This window comes from Coccinella septempunctata, chromosome 4 (assembly GCF_907165205.1).
Source record: "Coccinella septempunctata chromosome 4, icCocSept1.1, whole genome shotgun sequence".
NCBI lineage: Eukaryota > Metazoa > Arthropoda > Insecta > Coleoptera > Coccinellidae > Coccinella > Coccinella septempunctata.
In genome coordinates, this window is record NC_058192.1 from 10,682,583 (window position 1) to 10,704,146 (window position 21,564).

General features: G+C 36.4%; 5 protein-coding genes across 7 annotated transcripts in view; 1 reads left to right on the forward strand and 4 right to left on the reverse strand.

Annotated features, from left to right (window-relative positions):
* Positions 1–259: 259 nt before the first annotated feature.
* LOC123312250 (ubiquitin domain-containing protein UBFD1-like) lies at positions 260–1,437 on the reverse strand. The gene has a single exon (XM_044896580.1). The coding sequence runs from the start codon at positions 1,298–1,300 to the stop codon at positions 458–460; it is 843 nt and encodes a 280-aa protein (XP_044752515.1). The 5' UTR covers positions 1,301–1,437; the 3' UTR covers positions 260–457.
* A 59-nt stretch (positions 1,438–1,496) lies between these two features.
* Positions 1,497–10,769, forward strand: LOC123312247 (maestro heat-like repeat-containing protein family member 1). 2 transcript variants are annotated; one of them, XM_044896576.1, is made up of 11 exons: positions 1,497–1,800; positions 1,858–2,201; positions 3,141–3,330; positions 3,430–4,149; positions 4,229–4,823; positions 5,126–6,197; positions 6,484–6,956; positions 7,045–7,866; positions 8,573–8,858; positions 8,913–9,047; positions 9,383–10,769. In XM_044896576.1, exons 1-11 carry the CDS (start codon positions 1,749–1,751, stop codon positions 9,632–9,634), a joined length of 4,941 nt encoding a protein of 1,646 aa, XP_044752511.1. In that variant the 5' UTR covers positions 1,497–1,748; the 3' UTR covers positions 9,635–10,769. The 2 variants fall into 2 exon arrangements, with proteins under 2 accessions (XP_044752511.1, XP_044752512.1); XM_044896577.1 differs by lacking the exon at positions 1,497–1,800 and having other exon boundaries at positions 2,078–2,201; positions 3,141–3,158; positions 3,211–3,330.
* Positions 10,678–13,126, reverse strand: LOC123312249. The gene is made up of 4 exons (XM_044896579.1): positions 12,769–13,126; positions 12,032–12,259; positions 11,491–11,654; positions 10,678–11,033 (listed from the first exon to the last, which is right to left on the reverse strand). Exons 1-4 carry the CDS (start codon positions 13,042–13,044, stop codon positions 10,796–10,798), a joined length of 906 nt encoding a protein of 301 aa, XP_044752514.1. The 5' UTR covers positions 13,045–13,126; the 3' UTR covers positions 10,678–10,795.
* A 156-nt stretch (positions 13,127–13,282) lies between these two features.
* On the reverse strand, positions 13,283–15,056 carry LOC123311756. The gene is made up of 4 exons (XM_044895832.1): positions 14,611–15,056; positions 14,269–14,496; positions 13,792–13,955; positions 13,283–13,584 (listed from the first exon to the last, which is right to left on the reverse strand). Exons 1-4 carry the CDS (start codon positions 14,872–14,874, stop codon positions 13,326–13,328), a joined length of 915 nt encoding a protein of 304 aa, XP_044751767.1. The 5' UTR covers positions 14,875–15,056; the 3' UTR covers positions 13,283–13,325.
* A 1,302-nt stretch (positions 15,057–16,358) lies between these two features.
* LOC123310956 (zinc finger protein ush) overlaps positions 16,359–21,564 on the reverse strand; it is a 171,994-nt gene continuing 166,788 nt past the window's right edge. For both annotated transcript variants that reach the window (XM_044894682.1, XM_044894683.1), the window contains 2 exons: positions 18,308–20,445; positions 16,359–17,719 (listed from right to left, as the gene is read on the reverse strand). In XM_044894682.1, the coding sequence (XP_044750617.1) occupies positions 17,102–17,719; positions 18,308–20,445 (2,756 nt within the window). In that variant the 3' untranslated portion in view covers positions 16,359–17,101. The remainder of the gene's footprint in view (positions 17,720–18,307; positions 20,446–21,564) is intronic.

Below are 21,564 nucleotides of genomic sequence, written 5' to 3' on the forward strand. Positions count from 1 at the left end.
TCATCAAAATATGATGCAATATTATTTCTTGGCAGCTTTATTTTTTCTATTGAAGAGAGATTGAGATAGTAAATCCCCAAGTGGCAGCAGTTCAAACCACTGTACCTATCAACCTCAAAACATAACTTAAATAGTGAAAAGTTCAATGAACAGAAAAGCCCACTATATCATAGTGAATTTTTCCTTACAATAATACATATAGGCTAATAATAAAACACCCAAGTTTCTCCTATAAACAAAAAGGAATGAAACAATAAACTGCATAGAAACTTTTTATTTCTGAAAAAGTAAATGACCAGGCAGAAAAAGATTTCTTCTATTGCTGATATTTTTTCTGGAAGGGCTACTTACATAAATAACTTTCAAATTAAAATGCAAGAGAACTAAACTGTATACAAAATCAAATTCAACACAAATAAATACTTGTAAATATGTCAAATATTGACTCACAGAAGAGTTAGAAATACTGCCATTTCCCCAAGACAGCATCCTTAATTGCATCAATATATTGAGCAGGCACCCAATAGATCCAATACCTTGATGCTTCAGTAGGACCTAGTTGTAAACCCATGATGTGATATTCTTCATGTCCTTCAATACTTTCAGAAATAACATTTTTAATTGATGACATAGGTAATTTTTCAGTTCGTTCTTTAGTACTTAGCCATAACTGATCTTGTTCTAACTTGAAGGTGAGTCTTACTTTTCCCCCATGCTTATTTAACATACCAGACAAAGGAGCTGGAGGCAACCTTTCTTTGACATTTTTAATACCTGGCATAACATCCTCAGGCAACCCTTTATCTAGAATTTTCTTATGTAGTTTCTGTTTGCATAGTGGTTCTTTTGTGGTACCTGCCTTTTCTGCTTCTGCAACATCTTGTTTGCTTACAGATGAAACAGCTAAAACATCTTTCAAAGTTGACCCTACTAACATTATTTTAGTTCCTTTAACAACCCCAGCACTTTTCAAAGTTTGATTGTCTTGGAGCAAACCTTTAAACATTAACTTTTGCATTGAATCTGGTACACCTAATAAACCCTGTAGTTGTTTCTTTAAAGTGGCAACTGTGGCATCTGCAGAAATTTGAACATCATATTTTTTCTTGCTAAAAATTATTTTGATTTCTATAAGATCCTCAGGTCCTCTGCCATTTTCTGAGTTTTCTTTGTCTGCTGGTTCTTCAGTTTTTTTAATTTTGCATTCGGAAGGGAGATCGTCAGTTTTTCGAGATTCATTATTTTCTGACGAATCTAAAACTTTACTATCGTTCTTTTGAATTTCACAATTCTGTTCCATCTTTGTCAACTATCATTCATGTTATTATTGCCACAAATATAGAAAATCATCGACCCTACTTAGAACTGGCTACTAATGAAGAATTTGTATCGTCATTTATCAGCTGTTCGCAAATGCGTTTGACAATGACATTGATCCAGCTGCTAGCAGGATGCAGGAAGGAAGCTTTTTGTAAAAGCATGGCTGTCAGCAGTGTCAGCCGGTATTCTGAATTTGAATTTTTCTACTGAATCAAAACAGAAATATGATCTTGATCTTGTCAATTTTCTTCTGAATCAATCAGACTCAGTTTATATCCTCTGAACTGGTAATCTTGGAGATTTTCGTGATTAGTTAGTCACCTGATTGTGACACATTTGTCAACTGTAGTGTCTGTAGATTGTTTTCCTAGAAGTAGGGATGTAAATTTAAATTTTTTTTTACTCAAGTTGTGCAAAATCATCTCAAAATGATTCAACAAACTGGAATATGTAAAAATGATGGGGAATCTCAAATACAGGGTATTCAAATTAAAAATTTTCAATTTCAAAATTGTACTTTATGTTAACGTATTGCAGTGGCAATAGGAATGATACTCGAGGTATTAGCAGATAAAAATCCTCTTGTCGCAGAAACAGCATCAACTTCTCTGAGAAAATTGGCAGAAAATCATCCCAATCATGTGCTCAACTCTTCCAAAAATTTTTGTAAAAGATCTTCCACCATGAGTGACCAAATCTCCCAGGTTTTAAATATAATGCAGAGTATTTGTACTGAGCAAATAATTGCTATTGATGGGGATACTATTCTTTCCATAACTGATTTTTGTCTTGAAATGTTAACTAGAAATATAGTTGCAGATTCTGTTCAAGAACCTGCTAGTAATGTCCTTGTTGCTATTGGAAGAAAACATCATATACAGGTAAAAACATCTTCAATACAGTTAAATCATAGACTAATAAAGAACAAATAATTGTTTTCATCTATATGAAAGAGTGACAGCTCTCTCATGACTGTGAGACTACCAAGATGTTGTTTGGATACTTCCTAAAAAACCTCCCATACATTCTTGGGATGGTTCTTCATCCTGCCCTCACAGCGTTCATTAACAGAAGAGATGAGCTACTAGGAGTCATTGATTGGTGTGAGGGGAAAAACTTTTCAAAGGCAAACCCTGAGAGCGACTGCTCTGTCATGAGTGTGAAGCTTCCAAGTTGTTGTTTTAACACGTTGACTGTCCCCATTCTAATTTTTTTTTCACCCCCCATGTCCAACACATTTATCAAAAGAGAAGGGTTACTTTTGAGTGATAAAATATATATTCTATGAAAAATTAATTCTGCAGCCATTTAAGGAAGTGTTCTTGTTCAAAATCTTCAAGTCCAATGGAAGGCTTGATTCTGATGTTTCTTGAATCACGTATGATTAATTATGATTGAGGCAATCAATACATATTTCTACAAGACGTTAAGCCCATATGAACCGACCAAACTGCAGCGTTCATGAAAAGTAACCATATTTATCTTGAACATCAAATGAATCAATGAATCACATACGACTCATGGACTCCTGGCGAAAATTTTTATGTATCATATGTGATTCATGGGACAGTCAACGTGTTAATACTTACTCTCATACAATCTTGGGATCGTTTTTGCCTTTAGCGTGTCCCTTAATGAAAGGGATGAGCTACAAGCAGCTCTTAAAGTTCATGGGACCCTTTGTATCATTTCCTTTTCTTCTTTCATTACCACATTATTTTTAGCAGTGGAGGAAAATTATGATTATTATTAATTGTTAGTCTATGAGTAAAATGTATTGTATTGTATAATATGAATATGAACCTGAAATCCTTGCATAGGTTTTAGATAAATTGATGGTAAGATTAGACACTGGGTCTATGCCTCATTACATGATACCTTATACTTTAGGATCCTTAGCCAATGTTAATGCAACTGGAGTTGTACCTTACCTTAGAGATATATTCAATATTATGATACCTTTACTGAATGGATTAAGAAACGAGGTTCAAAGGCAAGCCTTTGCATTTGGTACGAAATTTTCAATAAAATTATTAAGTTCACTTGAGAAGACTTGAGAAATACTTCATGCAGTTGTTGGAGATTTTCTAAAATACAAACTTTTTTCAGCATTTGGAAGTTTCAGTGATGCTCTTGTAGAATATGTTGCTAATATAAACCAAGTACCAGATAATTCTATCACTTGGGAGAATTTTCAAAGTGAACTTGCAACAATCTACGAGGTACTTACGACAAACTGGCTACAATCAAGAGATAATAAGACGATACAAAATGTTCTCACAGCAATAACCGCTATATTTCCACTTCTTGATGTTGATAAAGTATCAGAACACACAGTGAAACAACTTCAAACCCTACTAATTTTGTATAAAAAGCAAGTTGACCCCTATTTCACAACTAGATGTCTTGAATCTGTAATTAAAAAAGCTACAACTGTTGATGGAACTTTGGTAGAACCTTTATTAGGTAACATAATGCAGAATATGAGCGATCTTCTATGTACTTCACCTGATTATGCTAGACCCGAATTATTGAAAACCCACTCAGAGGTTTTACGCTGCTATGAATGCTTAGCGATGTATTTTACTGACAATGTGATTGATCAATTGGTAGGTCAATTGAAAAACAACAATGATAAGGAAAAAGTGAAAGGTCTCCTTATTATAACACATTTAACATCATATTCTAATAATCAACTGGTAGAGAGAAGATTAAAAGATATAATGAAACATTTCAATGATGTTCTGTATGAGTCTAACATTAAGGTGAAAAAGGCACTACTGAAAATCATTGTAGCATTTGCTTCCAAAGGCATCCTCTTGAACAAAGGTAATGGTTTTACTAATTACAATATGATCTTTTGTGCTTAATTAGCTGAGTTTTGTGTAAACAAACAGCAAATTTTCAGATATAAATCCTGATGGCGCTGAAAAGTATATGGAGTTTATTCTGAAGCTTTGTTGTTCACATAACATGCCAAAGAACAACGATGTTGACTTACAAGAGTTGGATGACCTTCAGAGATCTGCCGACAACACTCTCTGTATGCTCAGTACTTCCGTTGTCGAATTGGAAGAGACGTTATGGAACCTTTTGATGAAATCTTTTCTTGGTCCCAACTATGACGATGCCATTGTAGTAATCTTGAGATGTCTCACACATTTGGCCGCTAGAAAAGAATCACCGCCCAACTGTGAAGGTGCTTTCGTCAGATGTATGGTTTTGTTGGCCATTCCTTTACCAGGATTTAGGGGCACATTCATCTTGAATTTCTTCAAACGAATAAGTCCATGTAAATTGAATAACCATGAAACTGTTTGGGATGTGAAAATTCCACAGCTGATGAAGTACCTGGAGCAAAACTATGATAATTTCAACGATAACGAATGGCAAGACCTGGTTTTTGATTTCTTCAATTTATTATTGGATTCAATCAAAGACGAGAAATGTTTCCAAAGTCTTCTGAATACTGCTAGAGATCAGCTGTTGTTGTACAATTTGGGGTGAGTTATTGAATTTGTTCTACAGTTTTTGAAGTGGCTCATTTAATGACCAACTAAAGCTTTGATGAAAGTCAGTAGCTGTTTCGAAGTACTAAATAAATACTTAGTTTTTCAATGACTTAAGCTTTCTCATACTTGCTTACTCAAAAGCCCGTTTCACTACATTTAAGTTGGTGTGGCATAGTGGAAATGAAAAAAATTGAGTAGTTAGGGAAAAAAATGAATACTCAAGAATGGTGTTGGTGCACTGTTGGCATTATGATAATTTTTTTTTGGGGGTTTATGTGAAATGTGTATTTCAGGTTGATGGGAGCCGACCAACCGGTTAAAATCGTAGAGAAACATTTCCTACTCAAATGCATAGCACTTTTACTATGCCATATAAAAGATAAAGATCTAGTTCTCCAAAGTTTGGATAAAATTTTGGAAAACGTTAAATTGACAGATTATTCTGAGCTCCATGCATGTGCGGAAGCCATTGGAATTATTTCCAAGAATCACCTTCAGCTCGTCTTAGATAAAATATCCATAATAAGGAAGGATCTTACGAACAAGAAATTGAAGATATTCCAGTTACCATTCATGAAAGATAAAAACCAGGATTTGGGGAGAGAAAGACTGCGTTACACAATTATATGCAGTTATGCAGAAGTTTGTAATGAAGCACCTTCAGAAAAACTATTGAAAATAATTGAATCTGAGATATTAGACTTTGTCGTGACTGAATTAGCGAATTGTAAAGATTTTCCCATTCGTAAGGCCTGTATTAAGACAATTGGTAGCGTTGCAGACGCAATGCATCCAAATCGTAACACTTTACACATACATATGAAATCTAAACAAGCAATTTTGAAAGTGGTCTCGTCTGAAATTCACTTACATAACGGCTCCGAATACATTGAGTTGTTCCCTATTATTTTACCTGTAATAACTTCGCTGGTACAGCTACCGCCTACCTTAGAATCTGAAGAGAGGATAAGACTTTTGAAATTATGCTTCGATAGTGTTTATAATGCTTCTTCCATATACTGCAAAATAAACGAAGAGGATCCCGAACACTACTACGGCTCACTGAAATTAGTTCCTTATGTGACATCTAGTTTTACGAAATTGAATCAGTTGGTGCAGGAGTTACTTATGCTGAATTTATCTCCGGAAACTTTAGATGAGATTGTGACACTTTTGGAACATTGGCTGAGTAAAAAGAAGGCTGAGCAGAGACTTCCCGCTTGCGAAACACTAAGAATTGCTCTACAAACGTACTTGGATAATATGAAATTTGCTTATGATTGCCCTCATAATTTCGCGCAGACTGGTTTGTTGCTGTCGAGAATTGTTCCTAGATGCACCGATTCTGTTACTAATATCCGTAAGGTAAGTCAACTCGATGAATTGTTTGAAACTTTGAAGTAAACTTGTGCTCAATTTCCCTTTTTCAATCATTTATTATACAGAGAATTTAGAGAATTGCAACTTAATTTTGATCATTTCTTACTAAGATGTTTTCGAGAAACTATTATTTTAAAATCTAATTCTGTATATTGGCCCAACTTTAATTGAACGATTATCCCAGTTTTGTATTTAACCCCTCAGAAAAACCAACTTCACCCCTTTGGAGGTTATTCCCAGGAATTAGTCCGATTCAATGAAATCTTTTCAGGTGGCTGTTGAGAATCTATGCCTCATCCTATGCATTGCTTCCCGCTACGAAGGGCATATGCGAGATCACGATAAAATATTGAGCAACTCTATGCAGTACATACAACAACAAATTGACCAACGTGATCCAAAACTGTTGTACAATCTCACAACCGATTTGTCCAATATATTATGCACGAACATTCCTCCTTTTCAATTAATCCATTTCGTGGATGGCTTAATCGATGCTCTTATTGATTGTGAATCGTCCAGCTCGAATGGAAGTGGAATTATTTTGAACCTGACTTTGAAATCTAAAGGGATGGAATTGCAGAATCATATAACTTCTATAGTGCAGAAAATTTTGTCCCAGATGAAAAACATCAAGTGCGTTTCTACCAGAACGTCTGCTCTTAGGGCGGTACAGAGCGCAGCTTCCCACCATTCGAAGACTGTTAGTTCTGTCTTACTTCAGCAACCCCTGCCATTTGAACAGTGAGTAAATTTTTACACTGAGCGCCAAAAAATTTGGCGATCAGTGTATATGTTGAGTTTGGATGTTTAGGAATGCAAACATTTTCAGGTCTATTTGTGAGTGTTGGACGATGATATCTACCGATCACACTTTGACCCAGAATTTATTAGATCAGTTCAAGAAAATCATGAAAAATACACCTCTTTACGAGGAACATGGCAAAATGGACATGAAGATAGCAAATTTGCCTCCTCTCCAGGTTATATGTGCCCTCCATGAAATATTTAAGAATACCCAATTGAAAGAAATTTGCATTCAGCAATTTCCAGAGCTGTTCAGTATTCTACTTATCACATTAGCATCCTATATTGGTACATCGGCTCCAGCGCTGAAAGAAGCAACAGATAAAAAAGAAAAATACTTTGTCATCAACAGGGAAGCTTATAAGATGAGCCCAGCGAAAATTGCACTGGAAACATTCCAGTTGTTTTTGATGTGTTGCGATTATAAGCAGATGGCAAATAATCTTTTGAGTTTTTCCCAGGCAGAAACCAGTGAGAAATTTTCATGGTTCTTGGATATTATCTCCATGTTGGTCGAGAATATTTGTCAAGATAATCCTCAATATATAACCTGGTTAGTTGCATCCCTAGGTCCTTACATTAGAGCGGAATTGGAACCTCAAAGGGTTGCAGTCGTTGCTTTTTTCACTTATTTATTCCGACAGAAAGTGAATGATCAAGCTATGTTGGCCGAGAATTTACTTGAGATGATAATGGATGTTCAGATGGACCAAAGTTGCTTGGTTAAACAAATTGGTTTGCAAGGATTAGGCTATGCCATTGAATTTTTGAAGCCTGAATTGATCAGTAGACATTGTAAACCCATTTTGAGTGTGTTAATGAGCAGTTTAGACTATAACAATGTGGGGTAAGTATTTCATAAAACTCATTTATTTATTCCAGCTATCAATATAACTACAAAGCAGCAAATGCAACCAGAAAAGGGAATTGTACATACTTCTATACATATCATTTAAATTTATAATTTTTGAAGTCTCTTTCGGTTGACTTCCAGAGTATAAAAGGTATAAAAATAGCTGCTGTCATCACTCCTAATACCTTGGACCATTTTGTCTTATTATAAGAAAACATTTTATAATATAAACTTTCTGATTTAACAATAAGGCCTTCAATTCTCGTACTGTATGAAACAATCTCTGTGTTGTCAGTGCTATACTTAACCTGTGCTTCACTCATAGATAGCATGCCCGATATTGTTGGTCTTACAACAATCAAATGGGTCAGAATTTCATTGGGTTCCATCTTGCTTATATTGATTGTTGATTGTCCAGCCACTAGTGTGAAGTATTCTGGTTGAATATCATGCAAAGTGATGTTCTCAACCTTTTTATTTCCGACATTATAAATTGTATTTTTGATGATCGTATCTTGCTCAGTAAAAATCAGTTCGTTGAGAATTTCTTTCTTCACTAAGAGTTTTCCTTTCTTTTGTGCAGAACATAGGGTTCTTTGGTTAATAAGTGAGATAATGAGGATAATTGACATGCATTTTACCCATTGAGTCTCCATTTTGACCTGAAATCAACCATTATCAGATAGTGTTTTTTTTACAGCTCTGAAGGTGCTCTCATTCTTGAGGGGCTCCATAGTTTCTCTAAATTATTGACAACATTGGAAGGGCATAAATTCAGTTCTTGTCAAGTTACTGCAGCAGTTAGAATAAAGCCACTGCTGGGCCAGGAGGATGTGCAGTTGAGAAGAGCATCATTTCGCCTCTTGGGCGATTTGACCAGATCCATTAACTCTGATTCGAACATTGAAGCTTTTAGGGAACAAATTCATGGAAATCTTATTACCTTATTGTTGCATTTATGTGACCCAGATCAGTATGTTGTCAAGGTAAATGATTTTACGCAATAAAAGACTTTATAAACTATTTTACTGAAATTTCAGGCATGCAAATACACTTTGAGGCAGATAGGTTCATATTTGGAAGGTCCAAACACAAACGCAATGATTCAGGAGCACTTGATCGATGATGCTAATTTGAATTATTACAATTTCATAAGAGATTTGATTAAAGTGATGGTGAGTTGATTCAGTAGCTCTTGGGGTTGAAAAAACAATTATTATAATCGGAGTTTTCTTTGGAGTTTGGTGTTGAAATATAATTTTTGGCTCACATTACCTTTTTCCCAAATTTTATTGGAATCGGGTCTTGATTTTGAATTGTGTGATAATTTGAAGGAAATCTAAGAAAATGTCTTCGAAATTTCCAGTGAATATAGTTGACAGGAATCACCTGAGTTGTTGTTATGGAAACAATTCAGTCCCTTCAAGATCTCTGAAAAATTGTTGAACATACTCTTTCTTAATATAGAATGTTTTGTAGTTGATTGTACCAATAAATGTTTTATTTTCAGTCAGAGGAACTTCAAGAATTTTTCCCACTTTTGGTGATGACCAGCTTATCTTATTTCAAGAGTCCGTGGGTTGATATAAGAGGAAATGCAGCTTTGGTAGCAGGATTGCTGTATTCAGCACTTGATGAGGAGAACAAAAGTAAAGTCTCAATAGATACAGTGTCATTCAGATTGATGAATTTAGTGTCCGATGAAAATGAGCAAGTAAGAATTAAGGCAGTTCAGGCCATAGTATATTTATTTTCTAAATAAGTTGTCTCTATTTTACAATAATTGCCAGTATCTTAGATATTGTTATTTCATTATTTTATTCAATTTTATCGTTATTTTATCATTGTTGTTTTGTAGTGAAGTCAATTCAATGATGCAGAAATTTAGAGTTTTGTTGGGTCATATATTTTTAAAGCCTAATTTTTAATATAATCAAGTCGACATGGTTATTTCAAGATTATTGTCCTGTGTTTTATTTTACAATAGCTACCCTAATTTGAAAGAAAAATCTTGTGCTTGGGTATTAGACCCTAGTTCTTCAGATAACACCTTGTTTTTGATGTTGAATATTTACCACAATTTAATTTTGATATCATTTTTGATTTTAGTCATGTTTTATATATACGTTTCACTTTTTTTTCATGAAGCGGAAGTTAAAATTAAATGATATATGAAAGGAAGATTTCTGCTACATTATTAGGTCAAATGAACATTTTTCGATTTCTGCATTTGTTTGAATTTTATCGTTATTGGTTTTTTATTTATTCATGTTTATTTTATATTTGTTACAAGTCTAAATTGAATAGTGTAGGAAAAACTGTTGAAAAAATATTGTTTGGAAAAATATTGAATTTTTAAAATCATTCCGCATATTGTGATAAACTTCCTCTAAAAAGTCTAAGTTCGGAAATGTTATGAATGTAAATGAATTTATTTGTTAAAAATCTATGATATTTTTGAGGTACTTACGTAGAATTTCCCAGGAGTTTGATTTTTTCCTGCTTTTATTCAAAATAAATTTCGAAAAAATGATTATTTTCATATCAGCCAATTTAAAATTTTCCTCCTCCTGTTATTTTTTTGTCATTAAAGCAATTTTAGTTGAAAAAAACTGAAATATTATTCGCCTACCTATTTTAACTGTTTAGAGGTTCCTTTATGGAAGAAAAAATATGTACAATGTGATACCTTCTACCAAGTTGAGTGGTTATATAATGATTAGTCTTATATTTTTATTTGTCTTTCATCGAGTATAATCCACTCCTGAATGATATAATCGGGAAATATTATATTATTTATACCAGTAAAAGTAAATATACATTATATTTCTACAATTGTTTGTCTTATAATTAAATGATATCCAATAATGGAAATAAATATACATGCAGAAAACTTCTATCTTCTTTTTCTTTATGAAAAGATTCATCTTTCTGCGCAGCCTATTTTCCAACTGAAAGCTTCTTGATATGTGGAACGAAATGGATGGTTCCGAGGAAAATCTCTCTTGGCGAGATCAATACCAACTGGAACACTCGATTTGAATCCACCATATTCTAAACAAGTTTTGTCATGTTGTATCTGAAGTTTGTCATTTGTAACCAGATCGTTTATTTTATCCTTGGTGTCTTTGCCCACCAAATCTGTATACGCTGGTCCATATCTTGAAAATCAATAAATGAATATTTCGAACACAATTCGGTATATTGAATTTGGTGAAAGGGGCCAGTTATTCAGGTGAACTGATAATAATAATAATTTTAAAAAAAGGTCCCACTCGGTACACTCAGAGCTCCTAATATTGAATGTTAGTAATGATACATTTAGGCAACTTGTGCCATGAAGATTTTCAGAAAAAAACTTTCAACTTTTCCTTTCAATTGTGGGAATTAGAAAAATTGGTATACTGTTTAACATCAATCATTATACATGGCAATAGGTTTGAGATTCAGTACGTTGAGGTTCGCAACCCTCCAAACAGAACTGTCATATTCCTAAATTATCTGAAGAATTTCAGTATTTTGTCTGAGCTGCCAAAAGCAAAAACTTTGCTGTAAAAATTCCCAACTGAGAAAGTTAGAAAATATATGTAGTTATATATCCGGAGGAAAATGACTTACTTCGGTTGATTATGTTTCCAAAAGTGTTGTGTTGAATTAGAAGTACCAATGGTTCTCTCATTCTCCCATTGTCTACCTCTTGAATTTTGCTCTGAAGTCATTTTGATTCTAAGTAAAGGTTTGGGATCGAAATAAACCCCAAAGTAGGGTTTTCTCGAAGCAGTCTGAAACATACCAAGATGCGACTAATTATTCTAATAAGGTTGAATGATGGAAATGAAATAGCAATTCATAGACTATGCTGTAACAATAATAATTCTTCAACTCCTCAAAAACAACCCCCCGTGGGGGCCCTATAGTTTAGATGGTAATTATTAAAATTAAACCATCACTAGTTGTGAACATCGCAAAACAAAACTTTTTCCGTATGAGCCAAATAGTGCTCACATTCAACATATTCCGGTCTGATATGAGTTTAAAAGGAAGCATGGTAAGTGAGATGCATAATTTGTTTTTGAGATTTTTTTCAGAGCGTTTTGTCCGAAACTGATCATGAGTCACATCTTCCATAGTACACATACGACGTTAAACAATTTTTTACCGAGAGTTTGTCAGGTTCTGCAACAATCTCTGGCATTTTTTTGTACTCATCCCAAATCAAGTCCAAGAGATCTTGCTCCGTACGTTTTAAGTGGGAGGTGTAGGTGTAATCCACAATCATTTTTCTCATATCTGGATCATGAACTTCATCCAAACTCACTTGGGGGGATTTAAATAGTCTAGGACGTGTTTTTATTACTTCAGCTTTTTTTCCATCTTCCGGTATTTCCTTGAAAGCAAGAAATATAATATATGAAAACATACATACATACTATGCTTTCAATGAAGGAGAACTCATAGGTTGAGAATACCTTCTGAGAAATATAATTCTGATCAAAACAAGTCTCCCTTCAAACTTAAAGTGAAGGGTTTCGAAAAACCAATGGTCACACAATTGTATGACCATGCATGTAAGCAATTATTAAGCTGCATTCACAATCAATTCGCGGGCCGAAGTACACTTCGGCACGAAATTTACCATTCGCAATAATCTTGGAACCAAATACTCAAATGAATCAAAAATGTAACTGATCAAAACATAAGCATCAGCATCATCTATAGCCAGCACGAAATTCCTTGCCGAAGTGATAGTTTGCAACTTGCAAGAAATTTTGTTTTGAATTTCATTGTGAATGGTAACGGAGAACGCCATCTGCTAAGCTTCCGTGCCGAAGTACACTTCGGCCCGTGAATTGATTGTGAATGTAGCTTTACGTTATTTCGTTACGGACAACTCACGATGTGTTGAACTGGTGATAGAGGGTTTCTTCCTGTAATATCATTGGGTACTGGCATAAGACTTATAGGAATTGGTCGTTTCAAGGGAGTAAACGTCTCCAAGTCCAAATGAGTCCTAGGTTTTGGTTTGAATTCTTGATTTTCCATAGAATCCCTTTTTTGCCTAAATCTTTCAGCCTGTACATCTTGGAAAACCTTATAACTAGCCATATAGGTTGATACATTTATGGGGTATTCAACCTTAATTTTTTTATTTTTATTGTTTGTTCTTCTCATAATAATATATTACGTCTGTATATAGACGTTATTGGTAAATTAGAATTCAATAACTTTGTCAACCTTGGCAGTTTTGAGACAGGATACGCCAGTGTCACTTTTCTGGGTAAGTATTTTGATCAATTTATTTGGATAATTTGAAAATACGGAATACGCCAAACGATCATCTTCATTCTGTAATGAGTGTAATGCCAAATCATTTCTTCGGGTTATTATATGGAGAGAATAAATAAACGGAAAAGTGCAATTTTTTTTTATTCAGCATTATACACCAGCAAATTCTAACTGAATTTAGGTATATCACTATCTTTAAGCTTTCTGCGTGCTACTACTTGAGAAGTAGATAGAAGAGGATGAGCACATGGTAGATCTGTTTTCGCAAGGCTCATTCCAATGGCCATATCTGGTGTAAATCCTGCATAACCAGGACATTGTTTGTCGTGGGGCATTCTGAGCCAATCTTTTTCAACCAATTCTCCAATTTTCTTCTTAGTTTCTTTCTCAACCAAAGTCATAAGGGGCTGATAGCAGGCACCACATCTGGAAATCCGTAAAATTGGTAAGATACATCAGTTCCTCTACTGCGCGAGCAGTCCTACATATTTAGCTATAAAATAATTTGAACCTCGAAATAAGAATAGCAGATGCAATTTTCGAAGACAATTTGGGATTCTCATTAGAAGAAAATTTACAACCGTATTTGTCTTTGAATAAAGAAAATTTTCTGAAAAATAAGTCCAAACTCACTTCACGTCGTGATTCTGCCAGAAGAGTTCATTTATATTAGCAGCACCTACGAGTTGTTCATTGGTCCATTTCATACCCTTCTTGTTCAACTCTGGAGTCATCTCTATGAGAAGCAAGGGCTTCGGTTTGAAATATACAGAGAAATAGTGTTTTCTAGTTTTTTCCTGGAATGAAAGGAATATTACATATTCCAAGATCGGAGCATATCTGTTAGGGATTGTCGCTTAGAGGTGATCATTTAGCGTTATTATAATGATGTGCCAGGAAATTTTCTGCTGCGAACGCAACGTACGATTTTGCTGCATCAGAGGTCAGCGAATATTGACTGCTAGTCAATGGCATTGAAGTCACACTAGGGGTGGAATCTTTTAGGCTGATGAGGATCTCCTTACTCATTGCAAAATATTCTTAGGGCACTCAAGGGTCCATCTTCCCTTCGTCCAGTAAGGACCTTATTAAATCTAAATTCAAACTCACCAAAAATCTGTCATGCTCAACAACCGTATTAGGCACTTCTCTGTATTCAATATTTAGCATGCTAAGGAGTTCCTGTTCTGCCTTCCTGAAATCTGTAGTGTATGCATAATCCAGCAGAAGTTTCTTCATTTCTGGATCAGAAATATCGTCTAAGCTAACCTGCGGCGCACATTGAACCCTTGGCCGAGTTTTTATCACTTCTTCTTTCTTTTCGTCTTCCGGTAAAACCTGAAATAAAGGTGGAAGATGATCAGTAGCAACTTTTGGAGTATTTTTGCTGTAGATGGCTGCTTGTGTTGGCCTACTCTTATATCAATAAAATAAGTAAAATTATATTTTTACCGTATCTCCTATTTCCTTGTGTGGATTGGTTCCAGTAACTTCATTGGGTTGTATCATTAAGTTCATTGGAATCTTCTTTCTGAGTGGTACAAAGGTTTCCTGATCAATCAATCTGGAAGGTGGCGGTTTTGACCTAGGTTTCTCGAATTTTGCTCTAGAATAATCTGGGTTTATCCTGTAAATACCAGGATACTTCCTGTAGTCGTTCAGGTAAGTAGTTGGACCATTAAAAACATTCAGTTTCAGTTGATCCTGAAAATCCATTCTGTATTCTCTGCAGCTTTGGATCAGCGGAAAAATTGAACAAAATGGAATAGATGCAGGTTTGAAATTGCTTCTAACATAAAGTACTAATGACAATAATCTCGGTTGTCATTTCCTGGGTACACTGTCTTGTTTTTCCCTCATCAGAATTTTCGTTCACTTCAGTGAGAGGAAGATAGGATATACTTCCGTATAAGGGTGGTAAACACTCCATCAAAGGATTTAGAACTTAATTCTCATTAAACTTATTGAGTATTAATCCAATTTAAGACTCAAGGATAAAAGCTTAAGCTTACTTTACCCACTCGTTGAATTATACGAGGATATTAAAGTGTTTGCATCAAAATCCATAAAATGAATCATTATTCATGGTTAACTTTCGACTTCTCCCTGTAGTACGCAACGCATGGGAAAAAGGGTCGCGAGCTAACAACTATATTCGCCATAATTATCTGATCTGGGTAATCTAAACCAACCGTGCATATACATATATACATTGTGCACCTAGATAACTTCGTTTATTTATTATAGCCTTATGCAAATTAACCCCATATCTAGAAAAAATGCATGGGTAAACTACGATAGTATGCGATAGTGCTCCCATTTTCTAACAACGCGATAAAGCAATATATGAACCCGCACAAAATGGTGAAAAATTCAGTTTCTGATCGTTTCTAGCACGATTCATTATCTGGTTCTGGAATATTTCAATCGGATGTTGATAAGATGGGACATAGAAATTCATACTCTAAGGGAAAATTGACCCAGTTTCTTTCGATTTTCATTTTTCCATCTTATATTATAATATTTATGGGTACACCACATGACACCAAGAGTCAGGGAAGTGATGTCGATGAAAGAAAAAAGGAATCCATTTCTTGCATCGTAATGTCTATGGGGATTGAGAGTGGATCAATTACAATAGTCCTCTAGGCGCAGATTTGATGGGTTGAGCTGGTGATTGTAGTTTGAAAAAAATCTGCCCATTTTCAGAATATTTTTCAGCAGCGACATCAGAAATGTTGAACTCAGGATAGAATTATTTCTACAACTTGATCTTTTTGTAACATGAACAGTGTAGGTATATTTGAATCATGACTTTGTAAGAGTGTCATGCAGGATATGAGAAAATAGTAGGTAGGTACAGATATTTTTTGTTCCTGTACCTCCGACTACTTAATGTAGGCTGAAGGACTTTGGCCCATGGCCTTTCGAGAAAGGGTGTTATTCACTTATTATAATAAGCTGCCATTGAGTATGTACAAATCCTCTTCATTATGAGATGAAAACAAATGGACTAGAACAACCATTGAAATTATGGAAATAGTAACTGAGATACCTAATCCAACTACGGTGGTTCAGCAGAAACTCGCACCTGCACTGTGTTGGGCTTGTATAATTTAACTGAAATATTTTGTAAGTAGAAGTTTTGAACACAAATGGTAACCACTTCTTCAAGGAGGATAAAAGAAGAAAAAACGTTCTACAAATAAATAATTTATTGTCTTCAAGAGGGTAAACTGACCGTGTCGATGTTGAATACACAGTCCTGATGAGAATAACATTAAATTTCTGTTACATTCAGCTATGATTTGAAGCTGTGGGTGCAGTAAGGTATCAGATATCACAAATTGATTCCGTTTGTTTACGATTAGAGTGCAAAGTGTATCGAGGAGCAATTCTGGTGTACTATTATGTCGAGTCAAATATGTATTGTTTTTTACTGCACCCATTGCGTCATTTTTATTCGAAAACCTATCGTAACTGATATGAAGGTGTAATTATAATAATTGCTTATAGTAGTATTTCTCTGACCACGAAAAATATACACAAAACGCTTTGGCAAATATTTTTGAAACATCAACACTTAAAATTATAAACATTTTGTACAAAACAAAGCTAAAGATACATTTTTACAAATGATGATAATAATTAATCAATAAACATTTTACATACATGTCCAATAAGTACATTATTTTAACTATACATTATTATAATTATGATATTGGTATACTTGTTTGGAGATTGAACAGTCTACATTATTCCTGTAGATCTTTATAACATATTCGAGAGAAATTGCCGAATGCTCACGAGATTATTTGACTCCTCTTCTACAGAATAAAATCCTACAATCAGTTCTTGAGAATTCAATTACTTTTAACACTCAACTGGCCTGTGACTTTGCATAACTACGAGTATTATGCCGAAAGTGAAAACCTCACTCGTTTCACTGAACTGAAGTTTCCGTAGTTCTGCTAGGGGCGTTATTGTTGTTGTTCGTAGAAGACGCTGTCATTTCTCCCGCGTGACTCGAACAGTAGAACTTTTTATGCGCTATGAAAGTGGAATAGTAGGTGAAGGATATGTCGCAGGATTTGCAGTATTTCGGACCGGCCTTCGAACCCTCCTGTAACAGTTCCTCCTCCCGTTCTGTCTTAACCCTCTGCTCTTCGTTTCCCGGGTCTAACGCCTCGCGTTTTATGGGCTCGTCGACAGGGGCTATGATGACTTCGGGCTCTATAGCCTCTTTCTTCACCTTGATCTCTTCGTCGTCTTCCAGATTGGGCATCGACTTGGAGGAGCCGTTCACAGGTACCGATGGTTCGAATTGTTGGGGTGGTGCGTTGTTGTGAACCATTTTGACGTGTCGTATTAGGTTCGCCTTGTAAGGCGAACTATAGGAGCACTGATTGCACTGATGTGGTGCGCTGTCAGGGCGTGAATCAGCTGATGGTGATATTTCCCGTTCATCTGAAGTATTCTGGATCACCGACCCACTGCTGACGTTCATTTCCAGGGGTTGAGAGCTGTCGTCTTCTAATATATAAGTTATATATTTCTCCTCCTGCAAAGAAAATGAAATGTTAATATAGGACCAACATCAGCAGCTGTAAAAAGAATTTGAACGAAGAGAGATGATTATTTGGATTGTTCCATTGCCAAAAACCAAAAAAACATTGATCAATCTACGAGGTGTGGAAATGTCAAGTTTTTTTTTTTCATTTTCACTCCTTATGCCGTATACCGACCAACAAATGTTGAGCTAGCCTACCGCTTAGCCAATGCATCTACCAGGTAGAAGTGGTAGAATACTAACTTGACTTAAAAGGACCTAAATCATATTGAACGTATCAGGGATTCCCTGCAAAGCTCATGCAGAAATTTGAAATGTCATAATGGTCTAGTCGGTAGGCTCTGACTTCATTTGGTTAATCTTTCGTTGTAAGAGATTCATTAATACTAGGTGTTCTGTTTTCCATGTGACTAAGTATTGTAACACCTTGCAGATGGATCATGGATAGCGTAGAAACCTTTCTTCTGAACTGCCTTGCCAGCAGATGGCATGTCAAAAGTCAAAAGAAGGAAGTGAAATCGACGGTATCCAAAACCGAACATCAAATAATTGGAAAAACTATTAAAAATCGAAAATTACCTGTAAATCAGGTGATCTCTTCTCAAAGTGCATCCTGATATGTGTCCTCATCCCTCTCAAAGTGTTCCCCTTGTATCTGCAGATAGCACATCTGTATGCCTTCACTCCAGTATGTGTCTCCATGTGCCTTTGAGCCGCGTTGGACGTGGGGCTGACCACATCGCAACAAGGACACTTCCATCCAGCAACAGGACAATGGTGGCCCGGTTCCATGATACCTCGGCATTTGGTGCATCTTCTGACATCAACATCAGCCCGTTTCAAACAGTAGTAGGCTTGATGCGCGTTCAGGTTATCCAAAGAGGTGAATTTGATTCCGCAAGCGACACAGATGAGCTGTTGGTACTGAGTAGCAGGACTAGATGTGTCGTTACTTCTTGGACTGACTGGTGGGCTTCCCGACGTTTTCGAAGCTTCGTCTTCCTGCGTCCTTGCCGAGCAGTAATGTTTCTTGTGGATCAGATAGTTCTCGTGTTTACAGAACACGATGTTACATTCTTTGCATTTGGAAACACCCTGCTTCACCAGAACCTGAGGGGCGACAGGTGGAACTGGCGGTATCTCTGCCGCTAAACGCATCTGAACTTCAGGGGAAAATAGAGCTAGCGATCCAGGATGCAGAAGGAAAGGATGAATTGAAGCAGCAATATCGAATGGAATGTTTGTGTCAGGACTAGCATGTGGTTTCTCGAGGTGTATATTCGATTTTGGATTAGATCTTGGCATTCTTGGACTATTACTCCTGGAGGTTTCATTATCATGTTTCCTTTTCGGGGAAACACTGAGAGCCGGTGAAGCTCCACACTGAGACCGAGGTGTGGACGGTGGAGAATTCGGGATGGAAGGTACACATTCGATTTTCTCAGGTGAAGGTGGAAAATGTTTCATATTCTCCTTCTCGTTCTCATTGTCATTCGACGAATTCTTTTCCGAAGGCTTCTTCACACTCAGATCCAGGGGCGCAGAAGAGTTTTCCTTCGTTATCACAGCGTCCTTGACCTTATTGATTGTTTTCAAGACTTCCGCAGGGTTCGTGGTGATAGAGGGAGTCATCGGTTGAAGCTGACCATTCGGTAGGAGAAAACAGGGGGTTTCTGCGTTTGGCATTCCAACAGACTGTGGTATGAAACCAGGAAGGAGACTCGCACTCTTGAATAAAGAATATGGCACTATTATTATTGGGTTTGTCGGTAAGGCCAAGAAAGGTTGTTGTGGTGGGAAACCATTCGGTGAAGCTGGATTTCTACCAGTTGTATCCACAGGGGAAGCCGGAGATGAGCTTGATGTGTTAGAGGCAGGTTTGGATGATACCGTGGCTGGTTTGTTAACGTGCCGGGAGTTACAATAGTGCAATTTGTGAGCGCGATAATTTTTTTGATTGCTGAACTTGATGTCACACTCTGCGCAGTATCGATCGTTTTCAGCATCTTGACTATTTACACTCACATTAGTTGGACTAGGAGAAACTGTGTGCATCCTCATATGGCGGTTAAGGCTCACTTTCTTATCAGCGCTATATGAGCAATGGGTGCATGTGTATTGTTTGCCTGTTCTTATACTTTTAGAAGATGGTTCCAAGCCATCTTGATCCGACTGGCTGCCACTTGGTTCTACTCCACTATTAGTTTTGGCTTCTTCATCGGCTTTGTTTTGTCTATGCGAACAGTAAAAAGTTTGATGAGCTTCCAGAGTACTCAAATTGGAAAATCGGATACCACAAGGTGGACAAATGAACACTTGCACAGCTGGTGGTCTTGCAGCGTCTGCCGAGTCTGGCCTTACTGGGGGTTCGGGGGGTTGTAGAGCCGTGGGTAAGAAAAACCCTCTAGCGAAAGCTGACTGGACTACTGGAGGGAGTTTGTTGAGATACTCGCTGGGCGAAGTCGTGATTTCTAGCTCAGGTTTCGAATTTGCCAGCGACAGCAACTGTGGATGCTGAGCAGGATCAGTAGCTAAGTTAGCCTTGAGCCTTATCCTTGGTTGGCTGGAATCTTCACCATCGCTCTTGTCGACCTTCGGTTTGGTGGCTTCTTCTTCCGAAACTTCTGGTGATTTGGCCTTAGCAACCGGGGAAGATGGCGATGCAGTCTCTGGCGTGTCAGCATTGTTGGTATTACTCGCCCAGTCCTGCTCCTCACCTGCAACAAGAACATCGATCAGTAATTATTCAGAAAGATCATTTCCATACAGTTATTCAGTTCGAACTGTGGATGGAAGGGAAACATGTTCTTTAATTGGATGTGAGGACGTGGGTGCCTTGTAAAATAATCAAGAAGGTAAGAAGGATCACCCACTCCTGTGGCTCATTTCGCAGAAACTAATCTGATGCGCAAGTTGATGAATTGAAAATCATTTAAGCGGAGATAAATTGATAAACACTATAATTATAATTAGTTCTGCGGAAAGCACGATAAGCAATCGAGGTTTAATGAGTGAAGAACTCTCACTTCTTTTTGCTTTAGTCGTCGCAGTGTGTGCTAGGAAACATGGCAGGAGATATAATCTGAGGCAAGCATTCGATAGTGGTAGGTGATAAGTAATAAAATAGTGGTCGAACGGAGTGAGTTATAGAGGATCCAGCCGGGGAAGAGCTGACGAGGCAGTGACTGCGATTATGCACACACAATTCAACCTAAAGAGACCCATTAATTAATCGTCAATAATTAGTTGAATACATACTTTCTTCTGATATTTCTGTAATGTAGAAACTTTAAAATAGGATCTTGAAATTCAATATATGAAAAGTCTATTGGACTTATTGAGAGATAATCCACTCCAAAGGTGACTATCGAAAAATTTCCAAAAAGATGGAATCAATTAAATAATCGTCAAGACTGAACGGCTGCATCGAGCTCCATGAAATTTTCAGATTTATTACTAGAAGAGTTGCTCTTCCAGAATATGTATCACATTTCTCTCTACGGTTATTGTTATTGAGAGATAATCTACTAGAAAGGTGACCATCGAAAAATTTCCAATAAGATGGAATCAATTAAATAATCGTCAAGACTGAACGGCTGCATCGAGCTCCATGAAATTTTCAGATTTATTACTAGAAGAGTTGCTCTTTCAGAATATGTATCACATTTCCATCTACGATTATTCTCATTGAGAGATAATCAACTCGAAAGGTGACTATTGAAAAATTCCCCTCTTCAAATGAGAAAGAAGTCTCAAAGTAGTGTTCTTTCACCCTTTTTTCTCTCGGAAAAAAATATTACTGTCGCAGTCTAGTCAGGGTGTGCACCTAAACAAAG